The sequence below is a fragment of the Phaethon lepturus genome, unplaced genomic scaffold (genome assembly GCF_000687285.1).
Source record: "Phaethon lepturus isolate BGI_N335 unplaced genomic scaffold, ASM68728v1 scaffold54414, whole genome shotgun sequence".
NCBI lineage: Eukaryota > Metazoa > Chordata > Aves > Phaethontiformes > Phaethontidae > Phaethon > Phaethon lepturus.
Window position 1 is genome coordinate 25518 of NW_010533741.1, and position 15258 is coordinate 40775.

General features: G+C 35.4%; 1 protein-coding gene across 1 annotated transcript in view; it reads right to left on the bottom strand.

Moving 5' to 3' along the window:
* Positions 1 to 1026: 1026 nt before the first annotated feature.
* Positions 1027 to 15258, bottom strand: part of PDE6C (phosphodiesterase 6C, cGMP-specific, cone, alpha prime) — a 31367-nt gene continuing 17135 nt past the window's right edge. The window contains exons 12-22 of the mRNA XM_010285283.1: positions 14339 to 14485; positions 13847 to 13954; positions 13630 to 13739; positions 11455 to 11542; positions 9680 to 9780; positions 8441 to 8548; positions 8090 to 8153; positions 7018 to 7092; positions 6791 to 6874; positions 5494 to 5647; positions 1027 to 2650 (exon numbers count right to left, since the gene is read on the bottom strand). Of these exons, the coding sequence (XP_010283585.1) occupies positions 2586 to 2650; positions 5494 to 5647; positions 6791 to 6874; positions 7018 to 7092; positions 8090 to 8153; positions 8441 to 8548; positions 9680 to 9780; positions 11455 to 11542; positions 13630 to 13739; positions 13847 to 13954; positions 14339 to 14485 (1104 nt within the window). The 3' untranslated portion in view covers positions 1027 to 2585. The remainder of the gene's footprint in view (positions 2651 to 5493; positions 5648 to 6790; positions 6875 to 7017; positions 7093 to 8089; positions 8154 to 8440; positions 8549 to 9679; positions 9781 to 11454; positions 11543 to 13629; positions 13740 to 13846; positions 13955 to 14338; positions 14486 to 15258) is intronic.

Consider the following 15258-nt stretch of genomic DNA (forward strand, 5'->3'; position numbering starts at 1 on the left):
TTTTTAAATGCTATTGGAGAAGTTCAGTTTTTATCAAATACGTATTTTGCTTAAGTAAACCATATCTGAAATGTCTCCCCTACTCCTTAAAAAGGTTCACTTCATTATGACTTTGTTTTAAATTTTAGTTATAATATGATATGACTGATAATTCCACTTAGAAATTGGTTGTTGACATTTTTGATGTAAAAAATAAAGCGTGTGGCTTTCTGCTGGAGATGTACATGTGACTTTTTTGTTATGTATGGTTTCTGATCTCCTTACCATAGATTGAATGTTAATCCTTCTTTAAAGTGTAATCTTAAATATACAAGTAAAGGGTGTATATGAGAAACTTACTGGATTCATCTTCTTCTTTAAGTTGCAACACAACTTTAAACATTCTTTATTTTATTTTTTGAAAGAAACAGTCTGCACATGCATAGTTACAGTGGGTATTTTTTTGTCAAATGAAAATTACTTTGGATATAAAGGACAAACTTTTTTTGCATTAAATGTTCATGTTAATCTGAGGAAAGTTAATGTTGTATAAAATATATTTTTTATAAGTACTTCTCACTGTAGATCTATTTATAGAAAGTATTTATAAAAAGTATTTCATGTGGAAAATATAACAGCAGAGATGGTTGCAATGTATTTATGAACATTTTACACTCACATGAATAAGCTGAGAACTCTATTTACAAGTATTACTTAACATAATTACATTTTAGACAGTTTATACTTACATAATATTTGACAGTACAAGGACATATTCAGTGTGTCCTTGAGTAAGAAATAAACGTAGCCTTGCATGCAGGCTTCTTTAGGTAAGAAGGTGGATTTAAAGGTTAATTCTCTTCATCTTGCAAGCTTGATTGAGAGTCAAATCCAATCTGCAGCAATCTGCTTATATGTATGCAACTTGCCCAAAGGGGCTTTTGTCAGATGTGTTGCTATATTTGTTGCTTCAAGTATTGTATATTGAGTATGTGTTCTGGATAACTAACTCTTTAAAATACAGTTAGAAAAAGGTACACTATTCATATTAAATACATCATTTAATACAGTTTGAATAAAATTACATGATGAAACAACCTTGAAATAACTTTCTTTAGTATCTGCATTTAATACAGAAAATAATACATGATACCCAGTTTCATGTCACGACTCAGTTTGCATGAAGTATTTGGCCCATTTATAAAGAAGGAGGTAATAAGTGGATTTTTTTTTTTTTGTGGATTCCTTTAATGTTGAATTATAGTTGTACACAGTATCTATGTTCATAGGGCATTCTTAGAAAGGTATATAATATGGCAAATTGTTCAATCATTCTCTCTTGTCTGTGGATGCTGAGGACCTTTCAGGAAAAAAAAGTATGGGTCTGCTCTCTTTAAGGGGGGAAAAAAAGTGGCAGGATTGAGTCTGCATGTCAAACTTGTTTGTTCCAGGAATTGCATTTGACATCCATCTCCTCTTAGATTTGGAACTGGTTCCAGTGAATACTCAGATCCGTGCATAATAAACTAGCCATTTTCCTTCCTTCATCTGCAGGGAGGAGCTGGCTTCGTGAGACCTGAGTAGAAGGTATGGCGTGGAGTCTGTCATTCTTCAAGAACAGAAGGTTTTGGTAGGGCAAAACTTGTTTATGGAGAGCTAATTTGTGTGCATTCTGTTGTCTTGGTTGTAGAAAGGGAGGTTAATGTGAATTCTGATGTAGACTTCTGCTGTCCTCTCCCTCCCAGGTTTAAATTGGTGCCAGTTCATTGGTTTTCAAATAGTTACATTTACTGCATTTTTAAAAGGTGCACTGAGGGTACAGGAGCCTTCTAAAATGCCTTTGAATGTAGATCTTGCTGTAGATACACTGGTATAGGTACCTTAGTAAACTTGCATGCAAAGGATGCCTTTTTAGATTTTTACAGTAAAAGTGGTCAGTTTAGGAACTGTGGGCAGAGCCATTTGCACATGGGCAAAGGAGTGGTTTCTCTGAGCTATGGCTAAAATTTACAGATTTATCCTTGGTAGATTTGAAAAAATACTGTCTACCATGGACCTGCTTTTAATAGATATGAGCCAGGGAATTGTGTTGAGCATTCCTAAAGTGATAGAGATGTTTGCTGTAGAACTTTATATAGTATTGACAATGAAAGAAAAGGACACAATTCCAGATTAAGGAAATACACATAATATAAAAATCTAAATATACAAGTTATGAAAATTGCAATTTTTTGTTTGAATTGTACATGCTAGATTTCATTCAGTAATTTCATGTAAGATCTGTCCAAATTACTTATATTTTTTCTGGACAGTGTGCAGAAGTTACATGTTTTAATAAAAATAATGTTTATAAATTGAGTACATGAAAAAAATATCTAGAGGGCACATCTAACTCATTTTGCACTGTTATATTTTCTTACAATTCTCCAGTTTTTAATTGTAACTGTTTACTCCATTAAAATTATTTCCAACAAATGGCAAACATTCAAGAGGACTGTTAAGAGATCGATCTATACTACTCTATGCGAAGCAGAAATCCACTGGGGCTCATTGAAGTTCTTTCTAGGTATCTTTTCTGCAGCAGAAACAATGTCTGAGACAAAGAATTACAAAATTATACATGTTTTGGATTTTCCATCCTCTCCACTTCCACCACCAGCTGCATTTTCAGCTAAAAAACAGAGAAGGAAAGCAAAGTGAGTATTTTCTGTTAATTTTAAGCGCTGTAATTCCTTGTTAAAAAGGTGTTGCTTTTGTGATATGCATATTATGTGTGTTTGACCCTCTGAAAATTGAACGTGCTTTTGCCACTTGTCTGGGAAAATGGAATATGAAACAATAACACATGCTATATATACATATGTGTATATAGTGTAGCCATTGATACCAACATTTCTCAAAGGACCAAACACACACTGAACCACTCTTACTGGAAAGTTTCAGTAGTTAAATATATTTAACTCTGTCCCACACATACAAAACTGCATGCAAGCCATGCAAAAGAAACAAACTCTTGGATCAATATAATCTGTGAATCTGTTTTTGAAGCAGATGATACAAAACCTTTAATTTGACCTAATTGTATAAACCTTTATCCAACCCTGCATGAAATCTTTGTTACCAATTAAGAGAGAGACTTTTTATGTTTGTTATCTATAGTTACTGATTCTGTTACCGTCTCTCAAATGATTCCACAGATGTTCATTGGTCATAGTTAAGATTCTTTCAATGTAGTAAAGTGCGTTTCCATGTTCATTTAAGGTAAGATACCAATATTAGAATTAAAACTTACATGTGAAAGCTGTGGATCACCATGTTACTAGGTCATTTTCGACCCTTTCCACCTGCATTGAAACATGTCACATGATCAGTGTCCTACCCTCTGTAATTTGTGGATATAATCAACAATATGTTACTATGTATTTTATTTTCTTAGTTTAATACTTTTAGTTTCTGTTCTGAACTTTCCGCTGTAGTGGTTCAGCAAATATGTTTATTTTGTTTGCTGTTACTGAATGGCTAAGAATAGCCAGGTCAGTGTGATCTGGAGAAACCACCGTGGTTCAGCATGTATCAAATTACTGTTTGTATGAACTGGCTTAACAAACCCATATATTTATATGGCCTTGATTTGACAGTGTCAGATCTGTTCTTTACAAATGTGCATGGCCTCATGCCAGTGCATGTGTAAAAAGATGCAAAATAATTCACTTACATTTTGTGATACCAATTACAATATGCAGAGGTCAGATCCTTAGCTCCTGCAAATCAGTCCATGCTTGCCTGTGTAAGTTTCCTTGTGGGAAAATACTTCTTTCCTTAAGCCAGTGACTAAGTGATTCCAAAATACCAATGATGTAAGATGGTCCTAACTTCAAGTGGGAGTAGCAATACCTGACTCTTCCTAAATTTAGAATTTAATTTTTATTTAAGAACCTTATGCTTAAGGGCATAGGGTCAGACTTTAGTAACTATACTCTTTGCCAAGAAAGCAAATGTAAGAGGAAGTTTGTGTATAGGTCCTGGGTTGTTCTGTGTTTGTTTTGCTGGTATTTCTGTAAAGTTCAGCTGCTTACATTCCAGTGTAAGTAAAGAGTATTTTGTTCATACTCGCAATCAGCTAGTCCTCACCAATAAATTAATCTTATTTATTTAAGATTACATGATTAATTGCAAAAAATTGTCTTTAAAAATAAATTTGGAAGATAATAAGGTGGGCATAATTTCTGTGAAAGTGTGTGTAAGTGGTATCACTGTGTGAGCAGGCCAAAATATTTCTTGTAATTTTACTACAATAGTAATACTTAATTCATTTTATTAGAGTTCACATTCAAAAATCTTCTTTGATTAAATCATGTAACTTACAGTACTTTTTAACCACTTTGCAACAACATTTTTTTTTTAATTTTAGCCTAGTATCACTTATTTTAGGAGCCAGTGACTCTCTAGTTCCACTTCACACTCTGACAGTTACTTGATGGATGGCCTTGACTAACCCCTCCTTTGTGTGAAATGTCAAGAATACTCACCTATTTCCCACAGACACTGATTAACAAATAAATTATTCAGTATTGTTTTATGTTTTAAAGATGTGAAACACACTTAGAATAAACTAACTTTTCTTCTTCATACTATCTGACAATAAATCATTTTTATTGTGACATGACAATAATGACAATAAATCATTCTGTAGTAATTGCACATATTTTTGTTTTACTCTCTGAACCTTTTCGGTCATCTCAGCTGGTTGGCAGAGCTGTTGGCCTGCTGTTCCACATACAATAAAGAATAAAAATAACTGACTCATTTTACTCTTACACTTGAGTGATAGGTTCTCAGTTTCTATAAAATCTGATTATCTTCTAGGTTATCATACGCACAACCATACTTTCAGTTTTAGGACTTGGGCCGTCTTTGGAAGATCAGTGTTAAATTTGTAATATGAGAGAGTGTATATCAGCCAAGAAACTGATGGTAAGGAACTAGAGCCAAAAGCTTTATCTTAAACTTGGAAGAGAAGCGGGGGTTTGTACTGCTTTTTTATGTTCCAAATGCACACTATCCATTCCCATCTCTTTTCCTTAGGCTTTTGATTTTCAACTTAAAGAAAGCACCTGAATACATTTGGGGCTGATGCCATACAGAATTTTGATACATCTCTGGTAACTATTCAGGTGATTGCAGCATACACAAATAAGTAAGTGCTTAATTACATTCAGTTTTAAGTCCTAAGACTAAAGAAATTTTACATTCCCTTCACTTTTGTGATCGGTCATATTTTCTGTAATTCTGCAGTTTAGAAAATTAGGTCAGTGTACCAGATTTGTGTAGTCTTTAAAGGCTACTCCTCTTCCAAGATGAAGCTAGTTTAGCTAATTCAGAACTCACGTACCATTAGTAAAAAGTTTTAATAGAATATTGCACACGTGCACTGCATGTGTGAATTTGAGAGTGAGAGAATATGTTGACTGCCTTACAAATATATATAAATGAAAACCTTAGAAGTTACTTCACCTTTTTTGGCAGCTGCTTCTTCCTCCTTTTTCTTTTGTTCCTCAATAACTTTCATCTTCTCTTCATATTCATCAGCTCGTGTTTTCCATTCAACCCTGTTGTTTTGAAGACCATCAAACATAGGTGTAATTTCCTTGTGAAACCTCGAGAACTCCTATACAAACAATTTAAATTAGTATATTAGAAATTTGTAAATGCTAATGATTTGTAAAGTCTGAATTTGTGGAAATGCTGCTGCTTTGCAGAGAAAACATTAGCTTTCATTTTTCTATTAAATCTAATTCAGTGTGTATGCTAGATTAATTAATTTTATTTGATTTTACTTTTTTTTTTCAGGCACTTGTTCCATCTCTGGTAGTGAGTTTTCTGTAGAAGAGAAAAAATTTTAAAAGAAATAGTGTAAGTACATGTTCTTGGCCGCACAGTGGTGGCATATTATTGGAAATACCGTGTTGGGATAATAATGCCCTATTGTGCACATAGTCAGTTAGAAAAGAATCTGAATTATATACTGCACATTTTAGTGTCTTCCCTAGTCCCACATTTGATAGTCTGATTCATGCAATAGTATTATAACTATGATATTTTATCATAGTTTTACTTATTATAGTCATATATGATTATTATCATATCACTATACAATCATAGTTACATCACTATACTATCATAGTTATTCTTTATCATAGAATTATAATATGATATTTCATCATATGATTATCAGTATCAGGATATAATAAAAAAGTCTAGTATCCTATAGTATATTCCAAGCAGATGAGGATGTATCTGAAGTTAAAATATTATATGTCATTTTTCTGTATGACGTTTTGGGATGATATTAAAAGCTAGTCTGGTTAATAATGTTGGCATTTCAATCCCTTACAGAAGATACAGAATATCTATGTTTCCAGAATATTGCAAGTTTCCTATTCCCTTCGCTGTGCCATTAACTGCTTTCTGTAAACCATCCACATGTTTCATACTTGTATTAAGTGGACTGTGAAGAATCAGACTGGGCTTTCTAACTCAGTCTTTCAAGGTAGTAAAAAAACCTCAGCACCCTCAAGTTTCACTGTGATCTTCACTTTTTGTGAATTTGGCTCACAACTCTTGAATTTGCTTTGTAGGAGCAATTCTTCTATGTAACAAAAGATTGAAAAATTGTGGCAGTTGTGATAGTTGTTTACCCTATGACGAAGAGTCCTGCTGCTGTCTAGAATTTTTTAACTGCAACAGTTTGCCACTAATTGTGCCACCAGAACTGCTGCAGCAGAAAAAACCAAAAAAAACCTATTCTTACCTTGTACACAAATGTACACACAAAATCTATGAAACCAACTTGGAGCTTAGGTAGTTCATCTCCTTTGTTTCTGTCCATCATAGGCTAGAACAGAATAGCAGTAATTTAGATTATGTAGATATCATGCTTTTTGGTATAATAATCTAGTAGCATCATGGATCATTATCTATTCAATGTTTTAATAACAGTTAATACTGCTTAACACAGTTAAATTATTTAGTACTTACAATTGGTTGTTGCTGTAGCACAGTTCGTTCCAGGTCACCTTGCTCCCAGAATTCATTTGCAACCATGAGGGCAACCTGAATAATCACAATTCAGTGGAAGTGTTAGCAGGAAGCAGTAAATTTAAATAAATGAGTAAATAAACCAAGGCTTTCCAGAAAACGTGAAAATGTTGATTAACCAAGAAATGGCATACTACTGTTTAAATCAATATATTCTCAATTTACTACTTAACTATTATTAACTTCCCTTCCACAGAGCGAGGACTTCTTGCTCACTGTGTTATCTCCAAGTAGTTTAAAAAGTTCTCCAGAAATAGGGAGTTTTGGTCAAACAATAGAATTCTACTCTTTAATCCCTGTAGAGATAATCAAGCGCTTCTTTCAAAAATTACAGACACTCTCTGGGGTACGTAAGGAGTTTTCCAGCAAATTATCCCTACCAATATTCTGGTGCATGCTGAGTAAATTACAGATTATTGTCTACAGGAACAAGACAATACTAGCAACATAAGAGAATCTCCTAGTACCTGTAATGTGTATTACTTAGAAGGCTCCACAAGCATCTTGCAGTTGTATTTTGATTATGCATTGTTAAAACCTATTCCTGTAAGGCTAAGTGATGAGCTTCAGTGTGATGGTCACTAAGTACTTACATACAAAGCAGTGTCACACTGTATTACAGAATTTACTTTAGCATGTTTAAGATACTTTGAAATGGCACCACTATCCACAGAATAGACATAATTAATTCAAATCATAGTGGCATTAAATCTGTACCTTAACAATACCTGAAAAATAGCAAAAGTTGTATAGCACAAAAATAACTGATATTTAAGGGTAGAGAGTACAGCTGACAAAATCAGGGATGCCAATTTTATCTGAAGGACAAGTAGAGATGGTGGAACAACTGTAGAGTAGTTGGGGAGAGGCATCATGGAACCCTTACACTCACAGTTGAGTGCAGATGCTTCAATATCTATCAAATGATAGAAATTTTTTTTAAACGATCGTGCACCAAATAAGATAGTAAAAAAGATAGCAATGCAGTATTGTCTGTTTGAAAAGTACCTACCTTACTTTGCACTTCCCAAGGCTTGGTGATAGCAGACAGGTCACATCCAGTCATCATCATAGCCCTTTAAAAACACAAAACAAAACAGGAGTGTAGTTAGGATGATGGATGATGACAGAAAAAAAAAAAGGCTAGAATTTGAAAAGTATTTAGATACTGAAGATGCAGATGGATGCACATCTTGCACATTTTGAGAAGATTGAAGACATCTGTTTCTAATTTAAAATCACAATTGTGCTTGACATTGGACAATAATACGAAGTCTTAAATATGTAGATTAAGTCCCCAAATTCTTTCAAGATCTCGTCCTAGATAACTGATTGAATAAAGAGTAAAATATTAACAACCTACATGATGACTTCTTTTTTGGTGGGGTCAATAGATATATATTTAATTGCCTCCTCTTCTGTTTCCATTTTTTCAATTGCATCCACAATCTTTTGAAACATAGATCTTTTCCTGTTAGAACATACCAATAAACCATATATTAGTGAACAAAAGTTCCTGCATTAACAATGAAAGAGAAAAACATATTTCTGATATTTATGCTTTTTCAAAGTAATATCCTAGTCATAGTAGTATCAGTGATACCTTCTTCCCGCTGAACTCAGACTTTTCCAGTAACCTAGCACATTTAGATTTTGCTGTATACCACTGTCATGTAAAGTATTATGTCAGAATTCCTGACAAAGAAACAAATAACCTATTTCCTAACTCTTCATATTAAACTGTTTGGGATGACATTCTTATTTATTTAGTATTACACGTTTGTTACTTCCTGTAACACAATAAATTGGGAAAAGTGAAGCAAATAGTAATAAATGTTCTTCCACTCCCTCCCCTCAAAAATCAAAAGCAGTGCTAAGATCTGACTGAGAATAACTTTGAAAAAACATAAATGTGTCTTGGTGTTGCTTAATAAATCTTTTAATTTGCATTTAGAATGAATGAAATGATGGAATTACTGTTCACTGAAATTTAGTAACTGCTGTTGAACAACTTACTGCTTTTTTTCCTGTCTCCTGGCTTTAAATTGTCCCAGTCATAACACATGTGGACTGAAACAAAAGGCTCCATATATCTTTAAGGAAAATACCCATTATAAAAGCACATTAAGTCAGGAATTCAGGAACAGGACGGGTGATTTTATATTTGGAGTCTTTGGCATATTTAGCACTGGGATCAGTTGATGTCTGCAGTTTTGTTTTTAAACCAGCATCTTAATTTTCATGTCATAAGCATAATCTTGTTTAGTATGAGTAATTGTAGTGTGGTATACTGAATACCACACATGCACACAACCTTACGATTAGGCTACAGAATCCTCACCTCTGAAATACAGTGTTTGCTGTAATTAAAAGCATATTTGAATCACCTACTAAATATAAACTTATATACATTTGTGTGTTCTGTAATTCAAAAGCTTATAATGAATGTAAGAATGTCTCTCTTTTTTTACAAGAATGAGATTTAATAACAATTTTAAATATAGCTCTGTACTCCACATATAAACAACTAAAAACTACAGTTACAAATCACATAGGATTGACATTTTTTTTGGTAGGAAGTTATACAGAATTCAGTACTTACTTGAAATACAAAGCCAAGTCAGTTGCTATTATTGCAACTTCAAATAAGTGTAGAACAGTTTCAAACTGGCGCTTATTTAGGTTCTGAAAGATGTTTAAACTCTGCAAGATGGAAAGTTTACAAATTCAATTCTTTTTATAGCACTGTCTTTGGTTTTACCGTACAGGTCGTCTCAGAATATTATAACGATATTGCCAACTACAGTCCCTAAACTAAAATAACTGCAAAACTATTCGATTGGCAAAGATGGCCCTGATTCATGGCTAATAAATGGCTAAATAACTGTGTGAATAGTAGGTAAATCTAAGATGCTGCCCCCATAGGCAAATAACTAAATCCACAGTGACTTAAAGAGTTCCAAGTCCTGCTATTGCCATATATAAATTAAAACCAAAGTAAACCACCTGTATTCCACATAATTAGTAAAGAAATGGCAGTTCTTCAAATTTCTTTACAGTTCACATTCCATAAACCTAATTTTCCTTGACTTTTTAAATCTTCACAGTAGACGCCTTTTCCTCCTGTTAACATGGGTCAGCACAATAGCCTGTAGTGCTGTTAGGGACCTACTATAGTAAGTGCAATGTCCTTTTCCTCGGGCAAAGGGAACGACAGCATCACACTTGGCATTTTACTAAGTGTCCTGGTGTTCCTTCCCTCTAACTGAGGGGACAACACCTGTGAGAGCACAGGGTGCCATGATGCTGCTGGTGAGAGCCCCCAGAGGTCCTGACAACTCCTCCTGCAAAGAGCAAGGGTTAGTCCCACGCATCTCACATTTGAAAAAGTACGTCGCCATCAATAAAGGTAAAGGTGGGGGTTTTTTTAATCATAATTTTTTTTTTATGATAGTTGTGCTACTGGTTAGTGTAAGGATTTATTCCGTGGCCTCATAAGGTCAGGAAATAACATCACCACAGGGATTAGAAAATGAAAAATGAAGGTGGAAGCAGGTGCCTGCCACGCTGCTGCGAACAAGTGGGACAGAAGAGGTGCATGTGTTCAGGCCTTGCCTGTTAAATTTTTTATTTCCCTGCAAAATACATAGTAAAGAGTTGTAAATAGTCTCTTGCCTCATAGCCAGGACAGAGCCAAGTGCTGCTGAGGGAAGGATGGACGATCTCTGCTAGAGGAGCAGGGCTCCATGGGGTGGAGGGCCCTTGTGGGCTGCACTGCCGCCATTTTGTGGAGCCTGAGGAGACTGCAGTGGAGAGCATCACCTCCACGGCTGCTGGGGAAGGGCAGCTGAGGGTGGCTGCCTAATTCAGGGAACATCAGTAATGGGACCTGCAGCAGAGCCTCGTGTAACCACCTTCTCTGTTTTATCAAGGTAAGGTGTGTGTCGGGTCTGGCCTGGGGTTGACGGGGCCCTCCATAAATAGCCCCACCCTTTGCTCCTCAGCTGCCAGAGCCAGCAGCTGAACTCAGACCTCCTGAACCAGGGGCAGCAGTTTAATTACAACATTTTGTATGTATGTATTGTGTTTTCTGCTTTGGTTTCAACATGAGCTGTTTTGTGAAAGCAGGAAAAAAGGGAGTGCGAGTGAGGCCCAGAGGAAAAGCTTTTCTATCCTGAGTCTATTTCTGGCAGAATTACTGGTGTTTCTCAAAAAGTGGACAATGCATAAGAATTTGGTTTAAACTTTCAAATTTTAACATAATTTCTTTAATCTGGAACTAGGGGAATGAATGAGACATGGTGAAATTTGGCACATCATAACTTAATTGGACTTCTTGTGTTGATCAGTGTGAGCAGAAGGTTCATGCAGACGTACCTCATCTTGAAGTAGGGTTTTACTGTACTCTAGGTGATGCCTTTCTAAAATGGAAGAGCCATGAAGTTTTGCCAGTGGAGCAGCTGACCTGTTGAAAGAGGAGCAATTCTTTATAATATTTTGGAGGCAATATTTTTCTCAAGATTCACATTTTTAGAATTAAAATGCTTCTGATCTCTATGTTCAATAGTTTAATCTATATATCATAACCATTGGTATGGTGCAGAGCAAAAATAGTACTTGCTTGCCTTCACTATCATGACTGAGTAATGATGGAAATTGGAGAGCACTGGGTATCCAGTGCCCACTAAAGTCAAAGTCATGGTTAGATGCTTTTAAACTCCAAAACTGTGTTTTTTAAAACTTGCCTCTCTTTTGTCTTGCACATTCGGTTTTGCTGTTTGTTTAATCTACACGCCTTCTGTGTACCTTAAAAATAGCCTTTATGCATCTTTTAGTATTTATTGTGTGGCACGGCTTTTGAACACTTGTGTATAATGTCTGTGGTCCATGTTCCCTGTGATTCTAACTTACTGTAAGTAAGCTAAATCTAAAGTAACGGTATAATGGAGTTTAACTCCTCTAATGCCCTTGGGCTCCTCACCTCCCCAAAATCACTGTTTTTATGGACTATGCAAGTCCTGGCAGCTCAGTCCTGTGTTCAGTCTCATCATAGAGCTCAAAGCATTCCTCTGATATTGGGCTAAGCTTCAAGCAGAGGAAATTCTGCATCAGACTATGGTAGTGTGAGAAGGGAGAAATGTCCTATCCATGTAGGCATGTTTGGAAGTTTATTTTCCTCCTTTCTTTCCTTGCCTAATAACTCCGTTCCTCAGATAACCCAAGGCAGATTGCTACCTGCTACCTGTATTTTGTGACTTGTGATTACGACTGTTGTGGTAAAGCCTGGTAACTTTTTATAAATAGCTTTACTGCGTATGACCTCATCTAGAGGGCTTTCAGCTAGGGAAGACTACAGTAGGAAGATTTAAAACCTTGTTTAAACTTATTTGGATGAGAGGCAGTACGCTGAACAATAATCAGCATCCGTCATTCTCTCTCTCCTACGTCACCTAGAGAATCCCTGAGAATAATCAGAAAATCCTCTCATGTCACTGCTCCAGCATGCAGGCTGAAATGCCTCTCCTGGGAGGAGTGTATCCAGGGTCAGAGGAGGAGGATGAATCATTCTGGAGATACAGTTAGTGGGAAACAGTACTCAGAAAATTATGGTTATAATCTTTGGGTACACGTGACATTGTGAGAAACCTGTGTTCTCTGGTTAGAACATAGAAACAAGTCCTAACAGATCACATAAAAGACTAAATGGTGGATTGTTCTTTCTTCAGGAGAAGAGCAGGCCTCACCATAATATGTAATACTGTAATAAAAAAGTAAGTTTAAAACAAAACGAACTAATACTGTTTTATAATAAGCATCTACTAATTAATACTGTTTCATGACAAACATGGGAAAAATCATGAAGAAATCCTTTAGCGTATTTTCTCAGAACAAAAAGGAGCATGAATTGCAAAGCTTAACCTCATGACATGTTACTGGCACGTGGACCCAGTGCCAGAACACAAGCTCTTTAGTTCAGAATCCTGTATAACACGTGGAGATTACACCTCAAGAAAGGAACTACATTAGTGAGTAAACTTAGTGGGGGGGAAAAGAACTGAGCTAGTCAAATTGGACAGTAAAAAACAGAGAAAAAGAAAGCATCTTAAATCCCGTCTCCCTCTAAACTGGCCCGTGTCTATGCCACATCCTGAATCCCTCTCTAGAAAAGTGCTTATGCCCTGTCTTGGGAAAAATTAATCCAGTTAGGGATTTCAATTTACTTTTCTGATTTCTTTGTGGCCTCATGTACATGAGGCTTTGCTACAATCCAAGCATTGCAAGAGCTTAGTCTTTCTCAAAAATGAATTGCAGCTCCAGGAGATACTTCTAAGATTCTGCTTTTGCATTTTGCCTTTGTGTTTCAGCTGTCATGACAAATGCTCTAAGACAGAAATCTTCTGTAGGATAAATGTTCATTTACGCCAGATGAATATGGAATATATACCTTATATTTTTGCAAGTTTTGACTTTTTTTTTCATTTGCTAAAAATTTTTCATTCACTAAAAATACTACAAAAATACTACTAAAAATATTTGACCATTTGTACTTACTTCATCTGATACAAGTTATTGGTCCCTCTGTGATCAATGTCATGGCAGAAAGCGGCAGCAACCATGGCAAAGGCTTCTAGATCAGTATAGTATTTCTTTATTTTGCCTGTCTGTAAAAGAAAGCCGATGATTCTGAGTGTGTACCTTCCTGAATTTCCCAGTTGGGATTAGTTGGAAAATTAAATAATGAATGTAAGGTTAATATTAGCAACATTACCATCAGCAAAGTAAACATTGTTTGTCCCACATTGAATCCATGTCTCCAGTTATGGTAAGTGATATCTCGATAACCCTTCCTGACTGTGTACATCCATCTTGTAAGGACCTATTATGAACAAAAGTGATTAAGACTGTGCTGTTAATTGAAACAAAATCATGGAATTCCTATAAAATTACAGGCATATACTATGAAATTACTGTAATAATGTGCAAGTTCTATGAAAATAGTTGCTTTTCATTGAATTAGACATGGAAACAGCAAATTGTTCTTATGTAAATGCATGTTGATTTAATTCCTTCCATAGCTCACACAATTTCAGGATTAGTTTTAGGTCTTTATGACAAATATGCAAATGTTTAATTAAGAATGGAAGATTGATATCCATACCACTAATATTTTAGTATTGCCTACTTCTCTATGAAAGTAACTACAGTCAGCTATTTTTCTTCTGTCTTAAAATAAATATAAAGAAGACAAAATAAATCAGACCTCAGCTGGGACTTTGAACTTTTCAACAACATTTATCTCAAAGAACAGTCGTATTCCACAAGTTATCAGGCCATGCTCTGTAACGGGAAAGTCACTGAAGCGGAATTCATACAGTTCCAAATCTTTTGGATCAGGTAATTCTTCTTTCTGTTAGGAAAAGTGGAAAACACAAGGTTTTTTCTGGCAAGAATAAAGTTGGAAAAACTTTTTTATTTTCTTTTCTGACTTCAGTAGAAACATGGCCTAAGGTCAGTATGCTTACTATATCTTCAAAGCCCTCAGATTTCAGTACAAACTAATGTGTATTGATATGAAACGCAATTCTCAAAATTAGTCTTACCTTGTCTCCTCTGACAGTCTCTCTTTGTCTGTGATAGCCTATATATGCTTAATAGACAAACCTGTAAGGTTGATTTGGCACATAGAAAGTGGATTGGAAAATCCTACAAGATCAGATGTCAAAATTCACAAATCTTATTTGTGTTCTCATTTGTCTGCTTGCAGTAGATTCTTGACTACTTGGCTATTGAATGATCTCGGTATATGCATAAAGTAAAAATTGTTGCAATGCTTAAATGTACAAAGCATATAGTATTCATGGTTATTATGGCTTACTTCAAATCCCTTAGAGTCATTTACTTCCTAGTGCTGTAGTTGGTGGTGATCTGTCCTAGTCATTGCCTTTCTGTAGTTTATAACAGTCTATTCTGAACAATCCTGACCACTGACGAAAATGAGGGATCATTCCAGAAGCAGTGGACAGTATAAGTTCATAATCTTTTCCCCATGTGCTAAACTTCATTAGAAGCTGTCTGGATGCCATTCAGGGCTTTTCCTCTCTCTGGAAGGCAGATACAGAGCTTAGGCCAGCTATGTATCTGTACAAGAACCTCCATAAAACATATACTAAATTCTAAAAT